A 24,839-nucleotide genomic window follows, 5' to 3' on the forward strand; every position below is an offset into this window, starting at 1 on the left:
ACGGCAAATTATTTGCCTACAATTGTACCTCAAAAGGAAAATGAAAGAGAAGGAGGTTACTCACCTGTGCAGTAACTGTTGTTCTTAGAGATGGGTCCCTGTAGATGCTCCACTCCAGGTGTCGATGAGGCCCTGCGGCTTTGCTTGGAGATTTTTAAAGCAGTACCCACACAGGACTTGCACACCAACCGTGCCTCAATTTGCGCGCCCGGGCTCCTCAGTTCCTTCTCTACAACGGAGACCATTCCAACTCCGAAGTAGAGAGGAAGAGGGTGGATAATGGAGCATCCACAAGACATCCATCTCAAAGATCAGTTACTGCACAGGTGAGTAACCTCCTCTTCTTCTTCAAGAGATGTCCTTGTGGGTGCTCCACTCAAGGTGACTGAAAAGCCGTGTCTCTTAAGGAGGTAGAGACTTCGGATCTGGTAGGAAAGCTGTGGATAACACAGCCCAGCCCTTACGAGTATCAGTTAGTGGTCCATGAGTAAGAATACAGTGTTTTGCAAATGTATGCTCAGAAGCCCAAGTGTCAGCCTTGCAAATATCTGTGAGGGAAACGTAACGTAGGAAAGCCACAGACGTCAACATAGATCTGGTGGAATGTGCCCTAACAGAAGTTGGAGAAGTCATGTTCTTCAGCTGATAACAAAGGCGGATGCAGCCCACTATCCAATTGGAAAGCCTCTGGTTAGAGATGGATGTACCTCTGGATCACTCTGCGATGGAAACGAAGAGTTTCGGCGAAGTCCTAAAAAGTTTAGTCCTGTCCAAATAAAAGGATAATGCTCTGCGCACATCTAGTGTGTGCATTGTTGACTCAAAAGTGTTTGCATGCGGTTTAGGGGAAAAGGTAGGCAAATGGATAGGTTCGTTGATTTGAAAAGATGAGTGCATCTTGGGAAGAAATTTGGGGTTCATTCGGAGGGTGACCCAGTCCTTAAAAAAATATAATGTATAGTGGGAGAGCCATGAGCGCTCCAATTTCTCCTTCACGTCTGGCGGATGTAATTACAACTAAAAACACAGCTTTCATGGAAAGATGCAGGAGGGAGCATGTTGCTAGTGGTTCAAATGGTTGGTGCATCAAGCATGTGAGAAGTGAAGGTCTCACGGTGGAGTGGGTGGTTTAATGTCTGGGTATAGGGACTGGAGGCCCTTGAGGAACCATTTTGTCTCAGGTCTTGTGGTGAAATGCCATAATTGCAGCTAGATGCACTTTTATGGAGCTGAGGAAGAGTCCTGATAGTTTAAGCTTTAAGAGACAGTCAAGTATTAGCAGAAGAGGCGCCGTTTGTTTGGCAGCGCACCAGTGGGTGAATCTCATCCACTTATGAAGATAGGTGGTACATGTGGATTTTGTTCTATGTAATAGTACCCTTTGTACCTGTTCAGTGCAGTCTAGTTCCTCATTAAAGAACCATTGAGGAGCCATGCTTTGAGGTGTAGCATGGTTATGTTGGGGTGGTGTAGTACCAGTCTCCTTGCTCCAGCGCTGGAATTATGGTTGTGAGGGTAACAATTTTGAATTTTTGCTTTTTGACTAACTTGTTGAGTCATCTGAGGTCGAGAATGGGCCGCCATCCCCCATTTTTCTTTTCTGTTAAAAAATAGTGGGAGTAAAACCCCTTTCCTTTGTGTTGGTCGGACACTGTCTCCACTGCTCCTATTGGAAGGAGATGATGGACCTCTCAGTGTAGCAAGTGGTCATGAGAGGGGTCCCTGAAGAGGGAAGGGGTGGGGGGTGTATAGACAGGAAGGGAATGGAGTAGCCCAATCTGATGACCTCTAGGGCCAATTTGTTCATAGTGCTGGCCTGCCAGTTGTGGTAGAAAGGAAGCAAACGGCGCACAAAAATCTGGGTAGGTAGTATGAGCACTGGAGTGTGTGGGAGGTGTTCTATACCCTCGACCAAGGCTTCAAATCTGCTTGTTTGGTGGAGGGGGTTGGGACGGTGCGACGGTGGGAGGCGTCGTCGTAGGTGCCTAGGTCTCTGGCTTTGTTGATTTTGTTGATCATATGGCCTCTAGTGTTGTTGAGTGTAGGCCGGATATAGTGGGCATTGATAAGGCTGATACCTATATTGTCTCATTCTAGGTGATGGTGTGTGGAAGAGGTCCTGAAAATGAGTAAAATCATCCACTGTTGTTGGAGGTGGGGGCATAATAGCCTCGTCCAGTGAGGGGGATGATTTATTATTGGTCAGAGAGGTGTCAGGTGCCCCCTTTTCCGTGTGCAGGGTTGGAGGTTGTTCCTGTCCTTCAGTCGCAGAAGTATGCACAGGTTCAGGAGGAGATCTGTTGTCACCTCTTCTGGGGCTGTGTCAGTCACTATGGTGTCTCCTGTATAATCCCCATGAGCTCCAGTAATGCCATTGTCTGGGGAATGGCATGGGTGGTCCCATCCATGGATGTCCATACGATGGTGGTAGGTCCTTGGAATATGAGGACCTTGGTCTCCTTGGTCCCATGCTAGTAGGAATGTGAAGGGGGGAGGAATGGTATGGTAAAAAAGCTCCCTGAACATCGTCATCCTCATCACTAGAGAAGTGAGAGGGAATAGCGGATAGCTGTCGGAGCCATGCTGACGGTTCTGGTGAGAGATCAGTACCGAGCAGCGGGGATTCTGGGGTCAGTGATACTAGCAAATCCCTTGAATGAATAAACTGTGGTACCGAGGTAGTTGCAGCCATAGTATATCGCGTTGGAGGCAACGGTGGTGTCATGGGGTCAGCCGATGCCGAGTGCTGCTGTGTCGTATGGGCAGGTATAGGAGGTTGAGGTGTCAGTGCCGCAGCAGCAACCGTACTTGGCTGTGGCATGGGCAGGCTCTGTTGAGTCAGCACCAGGTCTTTTGCGGTGCCATATGAGAAGAGGCAGGCAAATTTAAGCTTAAAGCCTCGGCACCAGAATGATGCATATCGGCAGCAGCCGGGATACGGGTGGTGCCAGAGGTACCCGGAGCGTCGTATGTGCTGAGCCTCGGAGTGGTCAGCACCGACGAGACAGACCTGCTCAGAGATCATTTGGAAAGTGGTTGGTCTCAGTGAGGCAAGGAAGGTGGCCGTTTTCTAATCTTTTATTTACCTAGGTGGTCGTTGTCTTGAGGAGGACTCTGCACCTGGGTCAGAGGCAGGTCTGAGGGACTTCTCCATTAAGATTAACTTGAGCCTCAGGTCTCTGTCCTTTCATGCCCTGGCTTTAACTTATTGCACTGGGCACATTTTGGGGGGATGTGGACCCCCCAAACAGCTAACACATTGAGACTGGCCCTCCGAGATGGGAATGGCATCTCTGCCTATAGTGCATCTCTTAAAACCTGGTGAGCCAGGCATAGTATGAACTGTCTAACTGACAGAAAAACGGGAAGGGAAAAATTTTGTTTGTTTGCTTTTTGTTGGAGAGAACAGGGAAAGGAGAATTCAAACTAAATACTGGGTAAAACTATTTAAAAACTAACTAAACTAGCTAAAGCGGGGAAAAAAATTGAGCGAGTCTGCTGAGCTCCATCTCAGACTGGGGACAGTAGAGAAGGAACTGGAGAGCGTGGCCACGCAAGTGAGCTATTGAGGCACAGTTGCCGCGCAAGGCAGGCACTGCACATGCGCGGCCCTTGCAGGCACTGCTGTAAAAATCTCTGAGCGAAGGCGTAGGGACGCACCAACACCGACAGGGACATCTCTCGAAGAAGAAGTTAAAATCTTTAGGTCAAAATTAGAGATGGGCTCAAATCAAAACCCCAGATCCAAATTCCCACTTCCTCTCATAAAATATGTGACATCTTTCACCATGAAATTCCTGCTTTCCATTCATAAAAGGATGGACAGAGGTCATGACTTGATTCTTTCTCTGAAAGCAATAACCGAATTCCACCCTAAATCAGATTACACAGGTATAAATTATGGTGGAATTTGCCTAATATGGATAAATCTGAACTAACCAGAGAGATTTCTGGGACATGTATTAACATGATTGTTGTATTAACAAGAGTTGTAATATGCAGAACATGGCAGGTAGTTGTCCCATTCTAAGTGGCATTGTGAGGCCTCAACTGGAGAACCGAGTCCAATTCTGGGTGCCACAATTTAGGAAAGATGTGAACAAAAGGGACACAGTCCTGAGGAGAGTAACAAAAATTATAACAGGTTTTAGAAAACCTGACATGAGGAAAAGTTAACAAAACTGCACAAATGTAGTCTTGAGAAAAGAAGACTAAAGGGGAACCTTGTAACACTCTTCAAGTATAGTGAGGGCTTTTATAAAGAAGACATCAGTGGATTGTTCTCCATGTCCACCAATGGCAGGACAAGAAGTAATGGGCTTAATCTTCAACAAGGGAGATTTAGTTAGATTTTAGGGAAAAAATTCTAAATATAAAGGTTGTTCATCACTGGAATATGCTTGCAAGGGATGTTGTGGAATCCCCATCACTGGAGGGTTTTTTAAGAACAGGTTGGACAAACACATAAGAACGGACATGCTGGGTCAAACCAAAAGTCCATGTAGCCCAGTATCCTGTCTTCCAACAGTGGTCAATTCCAGATGCCCCAGAGGGAATGAACAGAACAGGTGATCATCAAGTGATCCAGCCCCTGTCACCCTTCCCAGCTTCTTGCAAACAGAAGCTAGGGCAGCGGTTCTCATGACAACTTTTTTGGTGGCCTCAGAATGCAGCCATCAACTCTTACTGGTGACCACTCAGACAATTTTTCTTAAAGTATTTAGTTAACTTTAGAAAAAACACGAATATGCACATATACATGTCCAAATCATAGGAATTTATTTATGTAGGGTTTTTTTGCAGACTCAATAATAAAAATAACGTGCAGTTGTCTCCATTCTTTGCTGGACCTAAACAGAATAGAAACACAAATAAGGTGCTTTGCATGTTCTTGTCTTTTTTTTATAGTTTCTTTTGCTTTTTTGGTTGCATTTTTTAGACTAGTTTGCCACTGTGAAAAGTGACATTTGCATGTTTGTTTATATCACTTTTCACAGCAGCAGACCCCTTAGCTAGCTGGGAGGCAATGAAAAGTGATATTAACAAATATACAAATATCACTTTTCACAGCAGAATTACTCAGCCCTGGCAAACTGGAGGACAAATTAAGCCTTGAATAGGGAGGCGGGTAGGGAGGCAGCAGGGACCATGAAGGAGGTGGTGAGCCCGGAGATGGAGTCCTGCAGCCAGGGGATGGAGCCTGCCGCTGCACAGCCAAAGCCCAGAGCCCAAGGGTCAGAGCCCGTGGCAGGAGCCCGCTGCCATGCAGCCGGAGCCTGCCACCCACTACACGAGGGCTAAGGCCAGAAGCCTGAGCCCCACTGCCCCTGTGAAGGTGGGTAACTCACACTGGCTGTCTGCTCTTCCGGTGTTTTTGGCTCCAGAGGAGGGCAGGTCCCAACCCAGAGGAGGGGCCGCTGTTTTGGCCTTCCCCCCTCAATCACCACCCAAGAGGCTATGGCAGCAAGAAAAGCTCCTGATGATCCCAGGGCTGGTCTAGGTTTGCTTGGTCCTGCCTCAGCACAGGACTTGTTGATTTCTCGAAGTCCCTTCCAGCCCTACATGTCTATGATATTTTAATTTCTCTGGTTAGGTAAGATTTATCCATATTAGGCAAATTCTACCCTAATTTACATCCTACATTTGACGTTGCATTATCCAGTCCCCATGGTCTAAATTTTCAGAGGCTAACTAGTAATTTGGGGTGGCTCCATTTTGTTTACCCAACTAGAGGCACCTTAAGAAGTCTGATTTTTAGCAAGTGTTGTGCATGGGACCCTGAAAAAATGAGGCCCCCTTAAGTGCCTGAAGTTGGACACTGAAAAATGAGGCACCCAAAAAGTCACCTGTCACTTTTTGAAAATGACGATTACTCAGTGGAAGCATTGCACTCCCTGAGGTTCCAGCAGATAGACCATCTAGACACTTTTGGTAGATGACAGCTGTGCTTGGCTCACTCCATCTTACTTTAATTGATGCCAAAGCACAGCTAAAACCTAGCTTAATTATTGACCTTAGCCTCACCTCCCCCAACCATAGTGCTGGAATTCTGAAGACCAAAGGAAGCATTTAGGCAAAAGTATTTGATGATAGAATTTTGTTTATTTACTTTTATTTAACACAATCATTCAGTCTAATGATTTGCTGCCACACTCAGGATATATTTTCACTGTTTTTCCTTTTCACCCACCTTTACTATGGTCTCGAGTATTACTTGGGGTACACACAGACCCAAAATGAAAGAATTAACAAAAGCCAACAATGTCCAATGCAAAGGACTTTGATTTTGCAGATGTGTCTCCCAGCCTTTATCTTATTTACACATATATTTTGCATGCATTTATTATGGTATGGCAAACCTTATTTATGAGATTGATGGCTCTTGACGGGTTTAATGAGGAATAAACTACAAAACTAGTTTTGTAGTTTTAGCCTCTGTTTATATGAGCAATTCAATTTATGCTATTTATAGTACATATTAGAATCATCTCTCTGCTTTCCTTCTGAGCACCTACATTTCAACTGGAATTCTGAAAATGCGTCATTTCCACCACACTGTGGTAATATCCAAGACACTGTATAAATTCTTTCTTAACACTTATTGGGCTTGAAACCCAGACAAGCCCTAATACCCTAGTACTACCAAAAGTCACTATTTCACCCTTTGTGCCTCATCTCCTGAAAGAGAATGGGGGCTCTGCACAGGTTCATGGAGTCCTATCCTTAAATCTCTTCGTTTTCAGTTTAAACTGATTTTTACCAAAAAATTCCCAGGCTTTACAAAAAGTATTATTCATTTTTTTCAGATTTTCACCCTAGTTTTGTATCATTCAAATATATTAAAAATAACTTGTTTTATTAGGAAAATACAATACATTGCATGAGATATATGTATTACGATTATACATTAATCTGTGAGTATATGCAAAGCTGCCTGTTGAAGTAAGGCTATGTATTAGTCTAGAAGATACACAAAATAAACAAACCAGACACGCACGCAAGCTCTGAAGTCCGTGCGTGTCTGAACGTACTGATGAATCTCATGCCCACCACATACACATTTCACGCTGTTAGCAGATAACAGTTTAAATAGGATACACTAAAATGGGAAGAAAATTAAAATCTGTATCAGAATACATTTCAGAACACAAGGAAGTACAGGTATTCAAAAGTTTTAAGAAAACAAAAACAGGAGAAAAGGATGAAGTTGAGTGGATGCGCTGCAAATGGTGTGGCCCAATTATTAAATGTACATATTTATAGGCTAATAGTTCTAAATCTACAACAGTAAACTGTTTATTGAAATGAAAAGTTTTATTTGGGGATTAGAGATATATTGTTTTCTTAAGCTCAGAGGTGGTATTGTGATTTGAGTTCTGCAGCAAACCATATTGATGCACAGCATTCAAACCATAAATTTACTTTTCAAATAAACCCCAATATTTATCCATAAAAATTAATAGGTTTTTGCACTGATTTTCACCTGTTTTTGTTGTTGTGGTAATAAACACTGATAAATTCCCAGGAAAAAATAAATAAAATAAAAACTGCCTACAAGTACACCTGAAAAATCCCCAATCATCCTTAGATCTTAGTTTCTCCTGAGCCATTGACACAATGGGCAGTCCGCTTCCTGCACTGATTACGATCACTTTCCAGTTGTGGTACTTCTTCCCAGGTGATGCCAGATCATTCAATCTCTCTGTCACCATCCCCTACCAATTCTTTCTTGGCCTTCTTCACTTTGTCTTTTCTCCCTCACATACCCAATTCAGTGTTTACTTAACATGTCTCCTATCTACCATATGGTGTACATGTCCAAACCACAAGCCTTCTTTCTGGGATATTTTCTAACATGTCCTGCTCTGTCAGCTCCCTTACTCTCTCATTTGTTATTTTGCCTTTCCATGAAATTTGGAATATCTTCCTCAGCCACATGTGATGGGCAGCCTCCTTTTTTGTTTGTCCCTATCATCAGCCAAGTCTATGCTCCACACAGTAGCATGCTCAGTACAATCACGCAGTATAACGCAATCTTTAATTGGGTATGGAGACCTCTGTTTGACCAGATGTTGTTTATCTTTCCAAAAGTCGTGTTTGCTTTTCCCTATCTCATATGAATATTTTTATTGCAGCCACCTTCAAATGTCACCACACTCCCCAGGAAGGAGAATTCGTCTACCTGTTAGATCTCTTTTCCATCCATGTACACCTTTGCATCAATTGTCCAGTTTCCTACCATTATAATCTTAGTTTTCTCTGCATTTACTTTCAATCTAATTTTTGCTGCTTCCTGTTCTACCTCTGATGTAGGGGCAGTCATTCCATTCTTCATCATACTTAGAAAAGGAATGTTGTCAGCAAAGTCAACCTCATGTAACTCATCTCCACTAATCTATTTTATACCATCCACAATGCCTTCTGTTGTCTGTTTCATCACCCAATCTACTGCTTACATTGATCAGCTTGTTTGGTATCCCACAGCGGATCTCTGTGGACACTACTGAATGCTTTCTTAAAGTCAATAAAATGGATTAAGATAAGTCTTTGCCAAAGAGTAGCTTTTTCGATGATCTGTCAAAGGGTGAATATCAGTTCACCACATGATGCACCTGTTCCTCTCATAACATTTCATCCACTGCCTTCTTCATGCTATTCAGCATAATGGTAGACAATACTTTACGCAGGATTGGTAGCAGTATAATACCTCTCCAGTCCATGCACCAAATAAAATCACCCCTTTTTTGGCAACGCAACAATGATATCATCTTTCCAGTCTTGTGGCACTTGTTCTTTCACCTGTATTTTGTTAAGAGTTTTGTTAAGTACTCAATCAGATGTTCACTTCCCACCTTTAGTGCCTCTGCTTGAATTCTGTCAACCCCAGGAGATTTCCCATTTGACAGCTGCTTTAAATACATCAGGTGTTATTGGTCCCTCTCTCTTATTGCTAAGCCTATGGTTACACTACAGCTTAAGTTGACATAAGTTATGTTGCTCAGAGGAGTAAATAAGCACCGGTGTGGACAGCGCCATGTCAGCCTGGAGAGCTTCTCCCACCAACATAGCTACCGCAGTTCGCGGGGACTGGAGTAATTAAGCTGACGGGAGAGCTCTCTAGTGTAGCCATATCCTAACTTAGCGTTAGCATTGCTCTCGAACCATACGTGATCATCAGATCTGGACAGTTTAAAATTGAAGTGTGTGTGACTATCTGGTTCTTCCTGAAAGGTCTTTCACCATTCTACAGAGCTGCTTTAAGACTCCTCTCTGTGCTGCTGCTTCTGTAGCCTTCTCTTGATTCCAGGCATTTCTATCTTTCCTGCATCTCTTCTTTATCTTTTCCTCTGTATCTTTCATATGCCTCTAAGACTTCTACTTGTGCCTTGCACTGTTCCTTTTTTTGCCTTCAGAGCTTTCCAATTGTCAATCACTGCCCATGTTCCAGCTGTAATCCATGCATCTTTCTTCCACCCTCTCTGGAAGCCTAATACTTCCCTCTGCTGTCTTGACTACCACCTTCTTCCAGACTTTCATCAGCCTGGTCCTGTAAAACACCGGAACAGTTCCTAAGTGCAATCTGAAGTCTGATCTGCATTTCTTTATCCCTGAACTTCTCTATTGCTATAACACACTTTTTGTACACCTTTGTGATCTTTTGGCGTTTAAGTTCTAATGTGGCTGCTAAAAGATAATTATCTGAGCCAACATCAGCTCCTGTGCTGGCTCTGACATCCCCCAAAGAAGAAGCTCATTGTGACACTACACCCCATATTCATCATGGGGATTATGGCATAATTATGATGCATTTTGTACAAGATGGGTCATGTAAGGTGTCACTGGAAAAGCTGATTTGCTGAATATGATTATCCTATTTGTATGCATGTATCATTTTTGTATCTGAAGTTATGAATATTGACTATGGATCTGTATTTCAAATGTGTTTACTCTCGAAAAACACCCACAGCTAGCCTTTCAGGTACAACAATGATGAAGCTAGATGGTGCTAATAGCTCATCAATAAAGACAATGGGCTGTGGAAAAGCTCAGCCTTCCTGTAAACATTTCTGCCCACCTGTAAGTAATGGCTGCTATGACTCAGTGAGGGCTCTGTGATACCCCAGTTCCAGGTGGCACCCCGGGGGGAACTCGTCACACTCATGTCTTAGATATACAAACAAGAGATATCTGGTTGACAGCTGTATTGTCTGGTGATCTCCATGTCAACTAATGAAGCCTCTTGTGCAGGAAGAGATTGTCTCCTATCTTTGTGCCACAGAGCTTTCCGCCATTATCACTTTGGATGCCTTCCATTGCCCCACTGATGACTTCTTCCCAGCCGATAAAGTTGTTGCCAATTTGTGGGTTGCAGTTGCTTATAATCAATGTGATATCACAGTTAGGCAATACTTGCTCCACCTGTTCATGGAACATATCCTTTTCACCATTGCCTGCTGCACCTGTCAGTGCATATACTTGGATTATTGTACGCTTGACATGTCTTGTTTGTAGCCTGGCTTTATTAATCTGTCATTCACTGGCTCCCAAGCCAGCAGTCTTCACTGTGATGTTATCCAGCATAGCTCCTACACCTCTTTTGTGTTTTCCTCTTTCTCAGTATAAGACGGTAGCACCATCAAACAACATCTTGCCACTCCCTGTCCATCTTGTCTCACTGATGCCAAGCACATTCAAAGGGTATTTTTTAATTTCTCATGTAACTTGTGCCAGTTTTCCAATACTATACAAAGTAGGCCCATTCCACATGTCTATTCTTGTTACAGATTTGGTCATCAGGATTCGATGAGTCAAGATCTCAGCTTTCTTTTGACTTTCACTGAGATCTGTCATGCTTCGGTTTTGAGCTCCAACTGCACCCACCATCCTCAAATTTGGATTTAACTGAAATCTTTCCTCACAATAAGGTTTTACATGAGTGAATCACAAACCCAACTGCAGCATCTTCCTCTTTTATCCAGGCTTGGGACCTACACCATTGATAGCAGCAGCAGAGTTCCTAATGTATCACTGCAGGAAAAGATACCATTGTGCTGATTTTAGTTTAATGTTCTTGAAGCTGATCCCAGAAAATTTGCTAGGGGATGATACTACAGCAACTGTCCCATGGCCAACTCCAAACTAAAAATCAGAGAGGATGATTGATCCTCTAATGGTTCAAGAAAATGCTCTCTCAATGCTTAAAGAGTTTGTTTCTCTAAGAAAATATGTTTCACAAATGAGCTTACATTTTACAGTATTTAGTTGACCTAGGTGTCAATTCTGAGATGCAGGAATAAGCCACAATTAAATATAGATTATGGAATACTGTTGGCTTTACAGATTTTCATGCTAACAGGTATATATGGAACTGACAGGGATTTTTATGTTTCAAATGTGGACCAACTCACTTTCATTCTTAAATATATGCTAGGAAGCTTTCTGCACTTTCAAATTTCTGAACTTTTGAATTTTCATACACTGAACATCTATACAATCGGACTCGAGTGAAATTTCTATCAGCACTGCCACATTAATGTAAGAGAATGCAATTGACCAGGGGCCTGGAATAACCTTTCTAGACAAGAACAAAGCTTTCCTAGTAAATTGTTAACTATTATTTAGAAAAATTGGACAGAGTAATTTGTCCAGAGATCGGCAACCAGGTGAATTAAGTGATTATAATCAAAAAGCCTTTTTCTAGTTTTTTTGCTAATGATGTCTCTGAATATTGTCCACATATAACAACCAGAGTTGAACAGAGTATTAGATAAGACTAAGTATTTTAATTATACTACTGGAAAATAATACAGAGTTCCACCACCCCCATTATTAATCATAAAATGTTTTATGGCTTTATGATGAGTGCTGGAGAAATTTGATCCACTTTTATATAATTTATATAGTCATATATATAATTATTTGACTTAAATTTACTGATAATGTATTTTGAGCTATAGTATGTAAAGATGACAGGTTACAAACCACTGTTTCATTTTTTAATATACCAAAGACTATAATGCCCTCAGAGTCTCATTTATCAATCCTAATCATAGACTGATTTCCTTGGAACCTCAGATACTGAGATCCTAGGTTAGAGAATACAGGAAGTGAGTTTTCACTTTGTTGCTTTAGAAGGCTAGAGGAAGCTAGGAAGTGTCTTTAATACTTGCCTTTGTTTACTGGACACCAAAAAATAAATTAAAACAAAATAATTAACACTGAAGAATTTTAAAAGCAGGCACTTATCTTGAAAAAGGAGCTCATCAGTGGACTTGCATCAATGTAACATTGTGGTACTACCAACTTTTTAGGGCCAGATTCTGCACCCCTTATTCATGCTGAACGGACACCAATAGTCCCAATAAAGGCAATGGGACTGGGTGGTGTAAGTGTTGCTCAATGCAAGGGGGTTGCATGCAGAGTCTGGCCCATAATGCATTAACTCCACATTTTCAAAGTACTATGAAGGGATTTAATTAGGTAGCTCTCATTATTATTAATTACATGACTAAAGTCCTGCACAAAATCTTAGGAACTCTTCTTATTTTCTTGTTTAATGTGTTCATTATTATTCATTATTTCTGTTGTGGTAGCAGCTAGAGGGCAGGGCCCCACTGTACTTACAAACACTTAAAGAAATGGCCCTTGCTTCGAAGAGCTGATGTGTTATTGTGATATCGTTATGGTTTAATACAATGGTGTTCCCTAGGCCCCTCAAAATCTGTATGTTGTATCTCGTGAGGATTTATTGGTCTAGGTAAAACAGTTAATATATACATTTGTACTGTTTCTTTAAGAACTGAACGCTCATGCCAATCATGAACCTACTGTCCTGTTAACAGGAAGTTCTGCAAATGATCTCAAGTTACTGAACAGAGCAGACCTTTTACCCTACTGTAATCATAAGTATTCAATAAATCTTTTTAAGACATAGGAAGTCGTGTGACCCCTCAATTCGTAATAACAGCATGGCCTTACAAAGGATATGAGAGAAATGTTAGATGTATGAATTGCTTTACTGATAACTAATGAAAATATTTTTCTTCTTGGTACAGTAATTCTGAGGCAGTTCTCTACAGAAATTATCCATTACAAAATAGCCACGCTCCTGGACATTGAAAGGAGAGTTCACAAGTCTTGATGTTCATAGACAAGGGCCTGATCCGAAGTCCAATGAATACAGAAACAGTTTTAAAAAGAAGAAACATCGTGACCTTTATTTTTCTTTAGGCCAGTAGTTTAAATAGTCTTTTGTTCTTCACCACTGTGCATCCTACAGCAGACTGAATTTATTTGAGGTCTCTTTCAAGAGACAGCACAGCTTGAGAAGGATGGGTGGGAACAGGAAACTAACAGAGGCAAAATTATTAGCCAAGCCATAAGTTAGAAAGTAAAATCATTAAGAAGCACATACAGACTCTCCCATCTCGCAGGGTCCTAGAGCCCAGGCTCCAGCCTGAGCCTGCATGTCTACACCATAATTCAACAGCCCCTTAGCTCTTTGCCTGAGCCCCACAAGTCCAAGTCAGCTGACATGGGCCAGCTGCAGGTTTTTAATTGCAGTGTATACATTTCCTCTGTCAATCCAATAACTTTCAAGAGCACCAAATTCATTTAAAACTATTGGAAAATATATTCCAGCACTGCTCCATTTTTCCACAATCCAAGGAAAAAACTTAATCTATGGAGATTAAAAGGTTGCACATTTTCTCTGCAGAATGGAGAGAGGAAGACAGAACAGGGAAAGAGAGCAGAGACAGACTCAGAGAGACTTTTTCTAAAGTCCACAAATGAATGCTAACAATTATGAAGAACAATGCAGATTTGATGAGCTTCTCCCAGAGCTATTGTTTGCAAAAGAAGCTGTTGAGACTTGATAAGCAGCTTATCCATGTCCTTAGCACTCCTTTTCAACGTGCCTGTTGATTCAGCTTCATTTTATTAATTTCTTCCAGATTTATTTTTTTTCCCTCTTTTCTTCGATGGGTGATTGGTTTTATAGAATTCATTGTTCTCTCTGAATAAGAGTGTGATTTTCTTTTAACATTTCATAATATTTCACACTGGTATTTGTTTGTTGGATCCAAATGATTTGTTATCTAACTTAGGCCTTGATCTTGCAAAGACATATATGCAGGCTTAACTAAGCATGGTGTGTATCCCTGTTGAAATGAATGGCGTTACTCACAGTGTGTAAAATTTAGCATGTGCAAACCTTCGCATGACCAGGGACTTCGCTTTGTATAGCCAGGTTTCCAGAGGTGAAAGTATGATAGGCAAACCGCAGTTCAGCTGAGATAAGCTGCCAGAAGTCTGGATCCTTTTATATATTTTGTCTGTAAACTGAACTGAAAAGCCAACAAGAACACATTTGCATGAGATACTATTCACAAACAATATCTCAGCATTTTTGTTTTCTGTGCTGAGAAGAAACGAAACAGACCAGAAGCAGGAGAAAATGAAAAATAATGGCGTGAAGCATTTATCTGAAATATTTGGCAGATGGGGAGGTTTAATTCAATTTAGCGCAAATATTGCCAAAAATTTGAGTCATCTCTCAGATTAATTACAACAATTCAACAGTACCTAGTTAACAAGCTATTTAATAGTTGAGAAAAAATTCCACACAAAATAGTTGGTTTCACATCAAAAGAAGCGAGATTTTGAAAATAAATTTATTCATCCAAAAAAGGGAAAAATCAAACAAATTTTCAAAATATAGATGTTTGTGCCCAACAGCAATACTATGTTTGTGTGAAATGGTGGCAATTAAAACCACAAACTACACAACTCACTTGGTTGAAGGTTTTGCTATAGAATCAAAAAGAGAGACCATTTTTGTCTAGAGACTCTCCAAGGTTATGAATCTGGCTCAGTTTTGAGACCAACTGAGTTAATTTGGTTTTGCTTGGAAATTGTAAGAGGTACATGAATTTTATGTGAAATCAGGAGAAACTCTTGAGTTTTACATTGAGATACTGTGTACAAACTCTAGATTTAAAGCAAAACGTAAGGGGTTTAAACCCATGCATCTCGAAAGAGAATGAAGTATACACACAAACATCTGCAAACTAAAACGTCCGAGTTTCTACTGAAGCTCTTATTACTGGACCCTACCAGAAAGCATATACCTAGCTTTAAAAGCTAGGGTCTGCTACAGTACAGCAATTCTTTTATTCCTAACTTTCAAACATCTCACCTGGTTAAAAAAAGTCTGCATGAACAAGGATAACTTGTATACAAAATTCCAGTCCAATGTAAAATGAGAGAGACAAGATATCTTGCCTGCTTACACACAGACTCCAAATGCTCCCACTTCATGGTTTAAAATGAAAATATTGACAAAACCTTATTATAGCTCCAATTCAGAAAAGCACTTAAGTACCAGATTAAGTCCCGATGACAACAAGCACATCTCCAAATACTCTGCTGATCTGGGACCTAAAAGTACATCAGTGGGTGCCATTAGGATATATTTACACCAACAAGGAAGGAGACCACTAATGCCTTGAAGCAACAAGCTCCCAGACACAAAATGTCATTTTTGAAAGAAAACAGCACAAGCAAAAACATTCAGTTAAATGAGTTCAACGCTTCACTCTGTTTGAGCTGGAAAAAAGGAGACAAGTACAGCGTGGAAGAGGAAATGCTTTGAAGCAAATAGCCAATAATTCTGTTAAACTTCGTCTAAAGTATTTTTTCTTGTATCAGACAGTCCTGTTGGAGAGGGCAAAGGGTTGGAGAGGGTTTTTAAATGTTGTTTCTGCAACCTCTACAAATGCAAAAAAACCAAAATATAAAAGACAGTACTTGAACAGTATAGCATCTCAGATGTTCTGACTCTTTCTCCCTGACTCTCTTAAGAAGTCTACAGTGGGGACTTATGCTGATTTTGCATTCATTGATTAGAGTTTTCACATTATGTCTCATGACATTTTGTGGTGTCCCTGAGATCTTTTGGAAAAGCTTCTCTAGATCATGTCATCTCACAGTAAACCTAAATATATCCATTGAGAAATTTCATAAAAGGAATAAAAAACTCCTGCCATCATCACTGTATGTTGTTCAGCTACCATCTTTCCTTTCTGAGTGTCCTTTATAGACGTGGAACTGCATTCATTTTGCTACCTGCTTCAATTGAACGCCACAGAGGAAGGGCAAGGAATGTGATATGAAATTGCTGCCCCTAAATTCTTAGGCAGCAATTTCATATCACATTCCTACGTAGCTCCAGGCTCAGACTTACAATAGTGTGAAAAGTATGAGAAGTTAGGAACAAATAATTTAACCAAGTCATGTTTAAAAAACACCCTGATTTATCCTATGGGGAAAATATATATTTTCAATAGATTTCATAAAATATATTGTGTGAGATTTTATACACTGGCAGCTTTTTCATGTTATACAGGATTATTTGGGTTCACATCCAATGCTGACACTGCAGAGTAGTACTAGGGAGTATGGAGGGACTAGAAGTATAGCCGTTTATGATAGCAGTATGTTTCTATCACTGGGGATAGGGAGAATAAGAACAGTCTACATAAAGGACTGTGTTTTTAAAAGGCATGCCCCACATCTTTTATACATGCTCATTGCTGATGCTGCTATATCCTACCCACCTAGGAATCCCTCCTCTGCTACTGCCACTAAAGGGTACAGATACCAGAATAATAAAGGGGAGAGTTAATTCTCCTCTCTCTCTGCTCTTGAAATGTTCCCATTGCTCCCTATTCCTATAAGTCTTGGTTCATTTCTTAATGCTTTTATTTCCAGTTTGTTTGTCTTGATCCCAAAATTACCAAATGTTTTCTAAACAACAGGTCCCCTGAATTTGAATATCAGCCTATTTGCTCATCCTAAATTGCTTTGCCACAAGAAGTTTCAAAATAAGATTTCAGCAAATGACAAGTCACAGAGAAAGCAGGTTATTTTTCATTCCGTTTATCAAAGTGGTTGGCAGTTCTCATTTCAAAAAAGGTGAAACAAAAATAAAGACTATGGGAAAATGTTAATCTGTATCTAGATCATCATAATAAACTGCCCTTAAAAACCAGTTCCGGTTGACTGTCACCACCTCCCCTTAAAACCTGAGGATGGTACAATATGGAAAAAAAGATAAGTTGGACACACAGGATAAAGATTTCAGTGTATAGAGGTGCATGCAACAATTTTCTGTTGGCGAGCACAGATATGAAGACCAAATGGTACATAGAATCCACCCACACTGTTAGAAATAAATTGTCACAAATCTCCTTCCACACCCACCTCCACTCAACCACAGGACTGACTCTTCCCATCTCATCCCCCACTCATCTTCCCATTCCAAATCCCATCTTTCCTCTGAAGAATCCTCCCCAGTCTCTCCTCTTGATCCCCTCCAGGTCTTCCCAGTTTCTCCTCTTCTTAACAGACCTCCCAGTTCCCAGTGCCTGTTCTTCCTACTGTGCCCCAGTTTCTCTCTTGGCATGCTCTCCTTGTTTCCCCTCCCCCTTCTTGCAGTCCCTCAGTGACCACTCTTCCCATAACGCCTGGTGCTAACGCCATCTCTCAATTCACCACCACCACCACAAGACCTGAGACGCTCCCTCTCTATCTAATGCCGATGCCAGCCTCTAGACTAATAAGCACAGCAGTAAAGAGGACTCAGTAGCCTCAGGGGGTTGCGGGGGGGAGCATTCATTGGGCCTTTCAGGGAGCATTAAAACCTGTGAGGAGGTAACCCCCACTGTGGCAGAGGGGCTGGAAGTACTTTCTGCCCCTTTTCCCGTGCAGGAGAAAACAGGAGAGAGATGAGCAAGTAACAGCAGCTGGGCTGTGGGCCTGCACATTCTATTCACCAGGGGAAATTAAAGGGCCTCCTGCAGAGGTGGTGTACAGTCTGGTGCACTAGAGATGCACCCTTAATCCACCACTAAATGAGTCAAGTAAAGAGAATGCATTAGTCACCAGGAAGTATGTTGGTGACACATTTTGTTACTAGCTCATTAAGTAATTGTTGTGACGAGTTCTCATCATCCCCTTCAGTATTTGATTCTAGTTGAAAATCCACAATACTCATTTATTTTATACTGTGAAGCCTGGTTGGTTTCTCCCCATGCCTGTCAATCCCATCACTTCGAGGCAGAGACGCAATCAATTTTACAGCAACTACAGTATCACTGGCTTGTTGTTGTTTGAATTTAAAAAAAAAAAAAACACAATGTACAGAAAGGAGTTTTCAGTCTAATGATAAATGGATATTTGCCTTTTCCTCTATTATTTTTGATTATACTCGATAACTCCAGAAGAAATGACAGTTCTGTAAAGTTCACTGGCTGTTGGCCTTTAGTCATTTGAGTATCCAACTATTTGCACGCTGGTTAATGTTCATTTGGGTTCGGTCTACACTTAACAGTTTTGCCTGCATTGCTGTTGGTTAGGAGTGTGGGGGAAAAAAATCTTGCCCCTCATCGTCATAGCTATGCTAGCAAAAGCTCCACCCTATGTGCAGTTATATCAGTGGCAAAGCCTCCCAGCATAGTTTATTTCATTCAGAGAACTGATATAAGTATAGCAGTACAGGAACTCTTTTGTTGATATAAATTACATCCCCACTAGGAGGATTTGCCAGTACAGCTATATTGGCAAACCCTTTCTGGTGTAGACACAGATTAACATATATGGGCCAAATTAATTCCAGGAATAACTGCACTGACTTCAGTAAGGCTACATCACATATGTCTATATTTTTAAAGCCCTTAAATGTAATTAATTTTGTTATAAACAGCACCTTTAATTATTAAAATAAATAATTTTTAAACGTCTTTCATCTTTTCATGCTATTTGTTTGCTTTCTATATTTCAGCTCAAACAAATATAGACTAATTAGTTTTCTTATTGTCTAGCTAACCAGTTCCCTGTCAATTTCACTTTCAGGATCTCAGGCATCAGCATAATGCTGAAATGGGTTAAATGCACTGCAAAGGGAGCACTGATTTGCCTTTTTTTTTAAAAAATGAAACTTATTTTTGGAATTAAATTGATATGGAAATACTCTGATTGGTCTTAGGTTTTATAAAAACGTATTTGTACAAGAGGCACAGCCTATGGAGGGGATCACGCTGCACTGTCAGAATTCCTGCAGGGGAAGGCACATACTCAAGCAGGAACTCTGCAGCTGGAGGCCAGGTTGGAAATGAGATCAATGGTGTAGAAGGCTTTTTTGACATCTATTTGGAGTTCAGCTAAGATACTTTGCACCATGTTGAAGTTTGCATTTGTAACTGTACGTAATTATACATTAGACCAGAAGAGGTGGCAGCCAGATTTTCAAGTGCTCATCATCCAGAGTGCTGAACTCTTTTGAAAGTCTGGCCCCAATAAGGAGTGCTGAGCTCTTCTGATAATTCTGGCACTATCAAGACAGGAAGGCACAAAAAGATGAAATCTAAAGTAAGTAAGTAGGTGCAGAAAGCACACACGGAGAGCCAGAGAATCCAGTCGGGGCCACTCCTCCTCCCCAGCATCTCTCTGGACCCAGAACTGAGCTGAGAAGCCTCCTCTACCCTGAAACCTCCTCTACTCTGGAGGCACTAGGACCCAAGTGGTGCCTCTCCTCCTTTCCCCTCTTCTTCCTCCCCCCTATGTGTCCTTAGAGAAGAACTGCTGAGAGGAACCAGCCAGACACTCCATCTGGTAGGAAAGGCTGCAGAAGCAGCCAAAGCAGGGGCCTTCGGAGATTCAGGGAACTTTCTACAGTTGAGTGGACTTCCTCTGCCTGCACTGATTGGCTGTTTGCTCCAACCCTCTCCTTCCCACTCCCTTCAACTCAGTTTCCATCTACATCAGCCCCTATTACTCTCTTGTTCCCTGCCCTGTCCCCCTTTCCTTCAGGGTGCTCTCTCCCTTCGTTTTTCTTTCCATTTAGCTGATCACCTCCTAATTAAGCCCACCCCACTCCCCAAAAATATGTGGAACTAACATGTTTGCTGTCATCCCATTGTTCATTATGCTTCTGTTTAACACCCCTTCCCCCAGCCGGTGCTTGTCTTGTCCATTTAGATTGTAAGCTCTTTGGGGAGGGGCAGTCTGTAACCCTGGATTTGTAGAGCACCTAGCACCATGGGGCCCCATTCTTGGTCGGTTCTTAGGCACTACCATAACAAACAGTTACTACTACTTCCACCATCGCTCCGTATACCGTCCAAAAGGGAAACTAGTACCATCTACAGTACTAGTCTACTGCTGTGCCTGTGCGTCTAACCACATCATAGTTGACCTCTCCCGATACTATGTGCCCATGCAGGTGCAGCCACAGTCTGTGATTAAATTATGCATCAAATTTAACCTGCCAGTGCCTCTTCAAATTGCCTATTCCAGCCTACATAAAACACCCATCCTTCCCTCCCTAATGCACCTAGAAACACGCTGCCTGTAATTTCTGTCCTCCTATCCAGTGTCCCACCAGTTCCACAGGTTGATGCACCATCAACCCACAGAACTCATTGCCAGGAGATGCTGTGAAGGCCAAAAGTATAAATGGGTTAAAAAAAGAATTAGATAAGTTCATGGAGGATAGGTCCATCAATGGCCATTAGCCAAGATGGTCAGGGATGCAACCCTACACTTTGTCCCTAAACTTGATTGCTAGAAGCTGGGACTGGAGAACGGGGGGGGATGCATCATTGGATAAACTGCCCTATTCTGTTCATTCCTTCTGAAGCACCAGACACCAGCCACTGTTGGAAGACCAGATACTGAGCTAGAAGGACCATTGGTCTGACCCAGTATGGCCATTGTTATGTTCTCATGTGCCATGTATTAAAACTCTTATTTTTTTTTAAAATAAATTTAAATAAATAAATAAATAAATTTAAAACAGCCACAACTAGAATATAAGTGACAGGTTTACTTGTTGGCTTTAATTGCACAGACACAAACAGTTGCCTATTACTAGCTACACTCATGTCAGTGAATAATAAATCTCACGCTGGAAATACCTACCATGATTCCCATTTAGGTCTTGGAAATCTAAAACTTACATCCTAAAAGTTATATTTATTAGAGACTAGGAACATTTAAGCCTGCACAGTGTACTGACCTTTTGATAGTAAATCAACAATGACCAGCTTTTGCCAATCGGCAGCTTGTAAGGAAATAAAAAAATAACAAGCTATCTGTCATATATAATCCCATCAGTTTATTTAATTCTGCTGCTCCCAATGTTTTTTACTTTGAACATCTGCTGGAGAAGTTATGGCATTTAGAGGTTAACTATTAGTTTTTAAATAACTAATCTCTTTACTAAATGACTTTAAATCTAATAAAAAGGAATGATGTGGTGAACAGTAAAGTATAACCACCCTGATATCACATATCAATGACCTCATGTGGTACATTCTAGCTATTCATGGGATTTTTCCCAGCAGTTTTGTCATTTCACAAATGCAAATATAACAAACTCTCCACAGGAATCACTTCATTCACCATTGATATGCAACCAGTTGTGGCATGGAACACAGCCACTAATTAACAGCACACAGTTACATAAAAGTTTAGGACAGGATATGAAGAATAGCTGATCTAAATTAAGATACAGGAGCAATGTAAAATGCAATTACCCAAGATGAGATTTTGCCGGATACCTCACCACCAGCAAAAAGTGCCATGAGTTCTTTAACAGCCACTGTAATCAGGATCTTTGTTTTACATCTCTTTCAAAAGACAGCACTTTCACACTGGATCAAAGTATAATTAAGGATTAGAATAAAGCAAAGAAGAAACCTTGACTCCTTCTTTGAAAGCGATCTGTTCTGAGAATTGGTAGGTTTGTGAATATCTAGGAGGTTGAGTACATCTCAGAAAGAGACTTAAATTTGACATAGCTAAAATCTTGATTTATTTTTTTTAAAAATGAATCCGTCAAAACTTGGCTTTGGACTGTCTGAGTTACCCGTGCTTTCCCAAAGAAGCTCTACCATCCATTCATCACGGTCATATTTCCATGGCTAAGTCAATTGGGTGCAGTAATACTTAGCCTCTTAAAGAAGTAGCATCCTGTAATATTAAAGACTTACCACATCCATGATCTGCATGAGGCTAAGAGTGAAGTAGACAGTGAGCGGCTGGGAGTCATTGGCCACAGGCCTCTCCAGAGGATTGTAATTCTTCAGCAACTCCTTATAGAGCTTCCTCTGGAACTCTCCTTGCAGGGACACTTTGAACAAGTAAATTGTTTGAATAAGTAAATTGATAAATACTTAGGAATATACTGTCAGCATTATGATGTAAAAGAATGCAGCATTCAGAAATGCTTTCCATTCAGAATCTGCTCCCATTAGCCAAATCAGGCATTATGTTACCTTTTAGTTTATACTTCCTCCTTCCAAGAAATTCTACCATAATTTATGTATTACATCTGTTCTATTAATTACCATACCAAACTCTTATCCCAAAACTGCTACCACTCACCTCTTCTCTTCCCTGACTCTCAGTAGGTAGAACTTCTGGTTGATGTGTCTCACCTTTCAGAATCTGCCACTCTGACCAGTTCCCCTCTTTAGCCAGGGAGAGCAATTTCCAAACGTTAAGATCAATGTGTCAACATTTGCATCCTTTGGATCAGGGATGAGAACTAGTGAGATGTAGCAGTTTTTAATGGATGAAATACACTGCTCATAATTTGATACTTGCTGTAGCATAGCTGTAACTAGAAAAATGGAAGAATGTGATATACCTGAAAATGGCGGAATAACTGGAAGATTACAAGGACAATCAAAGTACCCATATCATTGGACTGTAAACTCTCTGGGGCAGGGACAGTTTTCTTGCCCTGTGCTTGAACCGCGCCTAGGACATTGGGGTCCTGGCCCATGACTAGGATTCCAAGGCTTTACAGTAATACAAATACTAAATCACACCACTGGGGAAATTTTATCATCTTTGTGCACCTCAAAGCTCCATATCATTCTAGAGAAGACACTGATTCTGTCATTTACTTTTGGTGAGAGAGAAATCATAGCCCTGAGATGGAAGTATGGAAGAGCCAATACAGGAGAGAATTAGAGAACTGTGTAAAAATGGAAATCCACATCACTGTAGGAATCAGTCCTTTTTGTGTTTGACCTGTGTGTCTGTCCCCACCCCAAACCAATGTTGTCACCTGTCCCCCACCTCCCTGCTTATTTCCTGATCACCAACCTTGTGTTCCCCACACAAAGGACGCCCAGGTCCCTACCCTGAGGAACTTACTGTCTAAAAGCCAGGAATATGTTTCCCCTCCCGCTCATCTTTTAGCCCCTACTCCTGCCAAGGGAGTAAAAACCATTGAGGCTGATCCCAGACAGTGATCTGGGCTAGGGAACAGTTTTCATGGCACTGGTCTGAGCATCAATGCAACAGCAGGATGTAGGGAGAGGGAACCATCTGGGGGTGAGCATCAGTCCACCCACCACTGCAGAAGAGTCCTGCAGAAGACTCTCCAAAAGGATTTAAAGGCAATTGCCTTTCTTCCTAACCCACATGAGTATCCCTTACATGCCAGCACATTAGGGATCACATCCCCTCCTCTCAGCTTGCCAAACACTGCCCATGGCTACCTGTTGGGCTAGGGGCAGTTTGCAGAGCATCTGCACAGTGGCCTCATCACCCAGGCTACATCTGATGACTAAGAACCAGGTGAGTAAACTCCAGCCCGAACCCTGTGGAGAGAAGGGGCTAAGCAAAGGATGTGTGGGCAAGCAGAGCCCTCAGATACACAGCCACAAGAGGCAGAAAGGGAAAGAGAAGCACAAAAGTCCACTCACCATGTACGAGCCCCACAGCCACGATCAGCCAGACAGTCAGCTCCCGGAGTCCCATCCCCAGAGCCAGCCTCGCTGGGGAAGTGCAGCAGTTGCAGAGCCCCAGACCCAGAAGCAAAGTTCAGCTCGAGCCCCAAATCAGCCAGGCAGCTGCCGAGAACAGGCACTCAGAGCAGGATAAAGAAAGGGAAAGAGACGCAGAGCAGAAACTAGAAGGCGAGTGCTTGGTGGTACACAGGGCTGAGGGGTTCTGGGGGACGGGGTGTCAGGAACAGGGCTCCAGCTCCTCTTCCTGGTCCCAGCTCCCTTCCTGGGCTGGCCCCGGATCTCTCCTTGAGATGCTGCCAGCTCAGGCACAGCTCAGGAATGCTAATGACTGCCCCCCTCCCTCCACCTCCTCCTGCACGCAACGGATTTCCCTACTTTCCTTAATCCCTCTAGACCATCAGGCAGGGCAGAGGGGAGGCAGAGACGTTGCAGCAGCAGGAGAAATGCAGCCCGTTCAACGGAGCAGCCCTAGCTTTATAGGGCTGTGTGTGTGAGCTAAGAGCGGATCTCACTCTCCACCCCTTCCCGCCCTCCATGGCTACTCAGCCCTGTGACAGTCACTCAGGCATAACTCCCCTCTGGCCCCATCCCACTGCCAGTCTCTGCAGTTCACTCCAAGAGGGGCACTTCGCTACCGCAGGATCAAGCTACTCTTGCTCACGTTTTAACAACCAAGCTGAGCTGCAGCCTTCTCCTTTAGGGTACGAAGCACAGGGGAGGCAGGAGCTCTGGCTCATCCCTGCCTGCTGAGACACTTCTCTCTGCACAGCCGCCAGACGCTGGGGCGGCCACAAATCCAGCAATTCCTAGTAAATGGAGCTGACTCAGCAGTATAGGGGCTCCTCTCCTGGGACAAATAAGGGAAAAGCAAAACTTGTGCCAAACTTGCATTTATTTATAAGGCAGGAATATACATTCTGGTGGTCCCTTAAGTGAGAGCACCTTATTGGAACCTGATCAGTTTTCTAGTGATTGGACCTTTAATTGCACTTAAAGCTAAAAATAAGAGCC

The 24,839-nt window shown here is 42.1% G+C and overlaps 1 protein-coding gene across 1 annotated transcript in view; it reads right to left on the reverse strand.

The window, feature by feature from the left end:
• The window catches only part of CHRFAM7A (CHRNA7 (exons 5-10) and FAM7A (exons A-E) fusion), a 97,473-nt gene extending 72,820 nt beyond the window's left edge, over positions 1-24,653 (reverse strand). Inside the window, exons 1-2 of the mRNA XM_007056391.4 lie at positions 23,784-24,653; positions 22,056-22,195 (exon numbers count right to left, since the gene is read on the reverse strand). Coding sequence (XP_007056453.2) covers positions 22,056-22,195; positions 23,784-23,838 — 195 coding nt within the window. The 5' untranslated portion in view covers positions 23,839-24,653. The remainder of the gene's footprint in view (positions 1-22,055; positions 22,196-23,783) is intronic.
• Positions 24,654-24,839: the final 186 nt, after the last annotated feature.

Source organism: Chelonia mydas, chromosome 10, assembly GCF_015237465.2.
Source record: "Chelonia mydas isolate rCheMyd1 chromosome 10, rCheMyd1.pri.v2, whole genome shotgun sequence".
In the NCBI taxonomy this organism is placed as follows: domain Eukaryota; kingdom Metazoa; phylum Chordata; order Testudines; family Cheloniidae; genus Chelonia; species Chelonia mydas.